The sequence below is a fragment of the Giraffa tippelskirchi genome, chromosome 1 (assembly GCF_054371585.1).
Source record: "Giraffa tippelskirchi isolate mGirTip1 chromosome 1, T2T-mGirTip1v1.2.pri, whole genome shotgun sequence".
Classification (NCBI taxonomy): domain Eukaryota; kingdom Metazoa; phylum Chordata; class Mammalia; order Artiodactyla; family Giraffidae; genus Giraffa; species Giraffa tippelskirchi.
In genome coordinates, this window is record NC_137275.1 from 40,869,097 (window position 1) to 40,873,964 (window position 4,868).

A 4,868-nucleotide genomic window follows, 5' to 3' on the forward strand; every position below is an offset into this window, starting at 1 on the left:
GGCAATTTGATCTCTGGTTCCTCTGCCTTTTCTAAAACCAGCTTGAGCATCTGGAAGTTCACGGTTCACGTATTGCTGAAGCCTGGCTTGGAGAATTTTGAGCATTACTTTACCAGCTTGTGAGATGAGTGTAATTGTGTGGTAGTTTGAGCATTCTTTAGCATTGCTTTCTTTGGGAAGTCTTTCAGTGAATTTTACTAACCATTTAAAGAAGAATTGTACCAATTCTTCACAAACTTCCAAAAAAAGCAGAAGATAAAGAAATACTTTCTGATTCATCTTACAAAACCACTATTATCCAGATACCAAAACCAAAGACATCACACAAAAAGAAAATTACAATCCAATATCTCCTATGAAAACAGATGCAAATATCCTCAGCAAAACATTAGCAAATCCCATTGAGAAACATAAAAAAAGGGGACTATATATCATGGCCAACTGAAATTTATTCCAGAAAGGCAATTTTGGTTTAACATTCAAAAATCTAATGTAATACATTATATCATAGAATAAAATACATCTTTATTGATCATTTCAATAGATGCAAAAAAGGCATTTGACAAAATGCAATACCTGTTTATGATAAAAGCACTCCACATATTGGAAACAGAAGGCAATTTCCTCAATGTAACAAGAACATCTATTAAAAACCCACAACTAACATCTTACTTAATGGCAAAAGACTGCAAGCTTTCCCTCTGAGATCAGGAACTAGGCAAGGATGCCTACTCTCACCACTTCTATTAAACAACGTTATATATAATATATATACATATATTACATATGTGTGTGTGTGTGTGTGTGTGTGTGTATAATGTAATGCTAGAGGTTCTAATAGGGCAATTAGGCAGGAAAAAGAGATACAGGGCATCCAGATGAAACAGGAAGAAGGAAAATTCTTCTATTTGCAGAGAACATATCCCGTTTACATATCTAGGCTTTTCATCTCACCAGAACTGAAGCTGAATGGGAAACAGTATCTTCCTTCTGGGAAGGCAGGAGTTGTCAAGTTTCTTTGTAAAGACTCCCCTTTTGGAGAAGGAAATGGCAACCCACTGCAGTATTCTTGCCTGGAGAATCCCGTGGACAGAGGAGCCTGATCGGCTGCTGTCCACGGAGTCGCAGAGTCGGACATGACTGAAGCGACTTAGCCAGCAGCAGCAGCATAAAAAGAGTTAAGCTAATGAAAAAAGAGGCTACTATGACTGAAGAGGAAACAGCTGTGTAAGAAAAGAATCTGCGGTTGCCTTCCTGGCTCAGCAGTAAGCAACCACATCATATAAGCACTGACACTAATTTAAAATTAAGTTGTGAAGTAAACAGGGAAGAAATCAAACAGGCTAAGTCTTTAACCTGACAGAAGTCTGGAGGTAATGTCTTAACTTCTTAAATCCAAAGACAACAATGTAAAACTCTTAAAGCATGAAGTAAACTCCAGAAGAAAACAGCAAAAAGTTAAAAATGGCTGCTCAGGGAGTTTGAGGAGGATATTGTCAGGGTACCTGCCGTTCGTTGCCATTAAGACTTTTGCCGGTATTTGACATAGCTTTTAAACTCTGAACACAGACCACTGCAACTAAAAGCAGGTGATCCAAATGAAAGCAATCGGGGTCGAAGTGATGAAGAAACCCACCTCGCCAGCAAAAAAGACGGTTCCTTGTATTTCCTCAGCAAGAATGTCGTAGGCCTCACCGCTGCCCCCTGTCTTCACGAAGCTGTACGCCATCTGGATCCAGGGGTCTGTGCTCCAGCGAGTGACAAAGTACTTGGTGGGATCTGGGACCTCCTGTGTCAAGCAGAAGGGATCAGAAGGGACTTGGACTGTATGCAACCCAACCATTCTAAAATTACAGTCCTCTCGCCATCCGGAAAGTGAGTTAATCCCTGTGCCATTCTGGGACAGCAGTTCCCAGTATGACCCTACTGCCTGTCTGTTGCTCTGCCCAAGGCTCCGTATCTGTCTCTTCCTCTATCACTGCCCCATCTTTCTGACCTTCCCCAACACCCACGTCTCCTCACTTCAACACCTTGTCCTTCTGCCAGAGACAATTTCCCCACCTACCAGGGGTCATCACCAAAGGCTAAGAGTCCAGGCAGTCCTCTTCCCTGGGGCTTCTCTGGGGGCTCAGACAGTAAAGAATCTGCCTGCCAATGCAGGAGACCCAGGTTCGATCCCCGGGTTGGGAAGATCCCCTGAAGGAGGGCATGGCAGCCCACTCCGGTATTCTTGCCTGGAGAATCCCATGGACAGAGGAGCCTGGCAGGCTACAGTCCATGGGGTCGTGAAGAGTCGGAGGTGATTGAGCGACTACCACACACACACACATTCCCCTTCTCATCACCTGGAACGTGCTGGACCAGAGGAGGAGAGGGACAGGCAGGGTCTGAGGACCTCTGACTGGAATTCTCAACAGGCTTCTCCACAGAACGGCTACACCGGTCATGTTTCACTCTAAGTTTCAGATAATCCTGCCGGCTGACCACTGCCAAGCGCCACCGTGAAACAGATTTCTGTGCAAACTGTGTGCTAAGTTCCAGATAACTGATTTGAAAACGAATTTTGAGACAAAAGTCCCAAGCGAGGGACTATTGTGAGAGAGAATTGCACCATGTAAAATAAGCAATACCCCGAGGGCCCCCCTCTTTCTAATGTACATTATGTTTTTGAGTCATTTCTTTCTACTTCTGCTCCTTTACTGGAAAAAGATGTACATCATGCCATTTATAAATCTCCAGAGACGGTGAGATTTAGTAAACTGGCAAATAGAAAGTCCTGTGAGCTTCCTGGAGAAAAGGGAAAGAGACTAGCAGTGGGGGTACAAGAAAATTCTGGACAAGGACCCTTTGAATGGAAAAGTGCTGTCAAAGCTTGCAAGGGTTTGGGAACAGGATACCCAAATATAGGATCTGTGGAAAATGCTGAGTCTTTTCCCTCTTGAGAGAAAGGGGGTGTGCATGATGTGAGAAAAAAAGGGAGAGTGTAAAAGGAGGAATGGGGTACTATTATGAGCTTCACTGAGTCCCCCTACTCAAATTCAGATGATGAAACCCTAACCCGCAGGACCTCAGAAGGCGACTGTATTTGAGATAGGACTTGGATGAGGTAAGTCAAAATAAGGTCATTCAGGTGGACCTTAATCCAGGATGCCAAGTGCCCTTCTAAGAAGAGAGGATTAGAACACAGACAACAAAGGAGAGACGGCACGAGGACACGGAAGCAGCCATCTGTGAGCCACGGAGGGAGGCCTCAGGAGAAACCAACCCCCCACCCCCACCCCTCGATCTGGTGTCTAGTCCCCATAATTGTGAGACGATGAATTTTTGTTGCTTGGACTACCCAGTCTGTGGCAGTCTGTCATGGTGGCCCGAGTAAACTAATGCAGTTACTTCAGTGGAAAGTTGGGGCTTCCCTGGTGACTCAGATGGTAAAGAACCTGCCTGCAATGTGGGAGACCCAGGTTCGATCCCTGGGTCAGGAAGATCCCCTGGAGGAGGGAATGGCAACCCATTCCAGTATTCTTGCCTGGAGAATTCCATGGACAGAGGAGCCTAGCGGGCTACAGTCCATGGGGTCGCAAAGGGTTGGACATGGCCAAGCAACTAACACTTGAATGTTAAAAGAGAGAGGAAGAATGGGGCCCATGGCCCTGAGCTCCTTTGTGCTCGGTACGAATGGATTTGCTTTGGGTCTGTGCCACTCTGAAGAGCACAGGAAGTTAGCGGCAAGCGTGTTTTTCTCTTTTCAAAGGGCATGTGTCTGACCTGCTCCTTGAAGAGCTCGCGCAGGGTGGCCATGCACTGCTGCAGCACCTGCTTGTCCTCCAGACTCCGGACGGCCGCCACCGCCTCCCCTGCGATCACCGACATCAACACGCTGTGCTGTTTCTGGACACGTGACGGGGAAAAGCACTTTTACTCGCCGGGCTTTGGGGACCCACATCTCCGAACGCAAGGGTCTAAGCTACTGGGTTGGCCAAAAAGTTTGTTTGGGCGTTTCCGTCCGATCTCATGCAAAACCCGAATGACCTTTTGGCCAACACAACAGACATGGCCCTCATCCTCACAGATCACAGGTCATTATTTCCTACTGTCTTGGGGCCCAGGCCGCCCACCTTCATGTATGCATTTTATTGTTCCCTGCTGGAAAAACTCCAGAAGTCATGTGCCTGTCAAACCCCTGGGTTCTCTTGGCTTTTCCCTTCTAAAAATTTGTTTTAGAAGGAATGTAATGAGATTGAGAAGGGAAGTCTGCAGATAAAATAATGGGGGTGGGGGGGAACCCCTTCTTGAAAGGTAAGGACATTCTGCTCCTGGCTCCCATGTGGAACCTTTGAAAATAAAGTGTCTTGGGACAAACAAACAAACAAAAAAAGACTCCCCTTTCCCGCCTTTTCTCCTTCTTCTGAATAACCACATCGCTCTATTTTCAAGTCCTCCAGATTGGTGTCATCACACAGAGCCAAGGCACCCCCTTCAGTGATAAAAACCCTGCTTACTCTTCCACTTCCTGGGCAATGAGTTCCCCCCCATCGAAGAGACACTACTGTGCCATGCGTTTGTGCTCTTACTGCTGACTCCACTCAGGGTGTGAAAAACCCTGTGGGGTACAGCCCTTAGTGGTGCAGCTGCTGTCAGTGTCTGCTCCTACTCCCCAAACCCTCCCTACACAAAACTTTATACAGTCTGAGGGCTTCATCTGGTCACAGAGCCCACCCTGCCCAGAGCCGACTTGATAATCAATCACCTTTATTGGCTGTCTTCCCTCCTGCTCACCTCCTCCTGCCTCTGCCCCTCCCCTCAGTTGATACATCCTGACCTCACGTAAAGGACTTGCACAGGAATCCTTGTCTCCGGTCCTGGAGATC

General features: G+C 46.6%; 1 protein-coding gene across 1 annotated transcript; it reads right to left on the reverse strand.

The window, feature by feature from the left end:
• Nucleotides 1-1,579: 1,579 nt before the first annotated feature.
• On the reverse strand, nucleotides 1,580-3,870 carry LOC145515457 (lysine-specific histone demethylase 2-like). The gene is made up of 2 exons (XM_081515931.1): nucleotides 3,766-3,870; nucleotides 1,580-1,789 (listed from the first exon to the last, which is right to left on the reverse strand). Exons 1-2 carry the CDS (start codon nucleotides 3,868-3,870, stop codon nucleotides 1,580-1,582), a joined length of 315 nt encoding a protein of 104 aa, XP_081372057.1.
• Nucleotides 3,871-4,868: the final 998 nt, after the last annotated feature.

What these genes read in the sequence shown, in the direction of transcription:
- LOC145515457 (XM_081515931.1), bottom strand. Translation starts at nt 3,870, where the DNA reads ATGTCGGTGATCGCAGGGGAGGCGGTGGCGGCCGTCCGGAGTCTGGAG. An exon ending in GCGAGCTCTTCAAGGAGCAG is followed by an intron (nt 1,790 to 3,765) that starts GTCAGACACATG and finishes TGCTTGACACAG; the next exon opens with GAGGTCCCAGATCCCACCAA.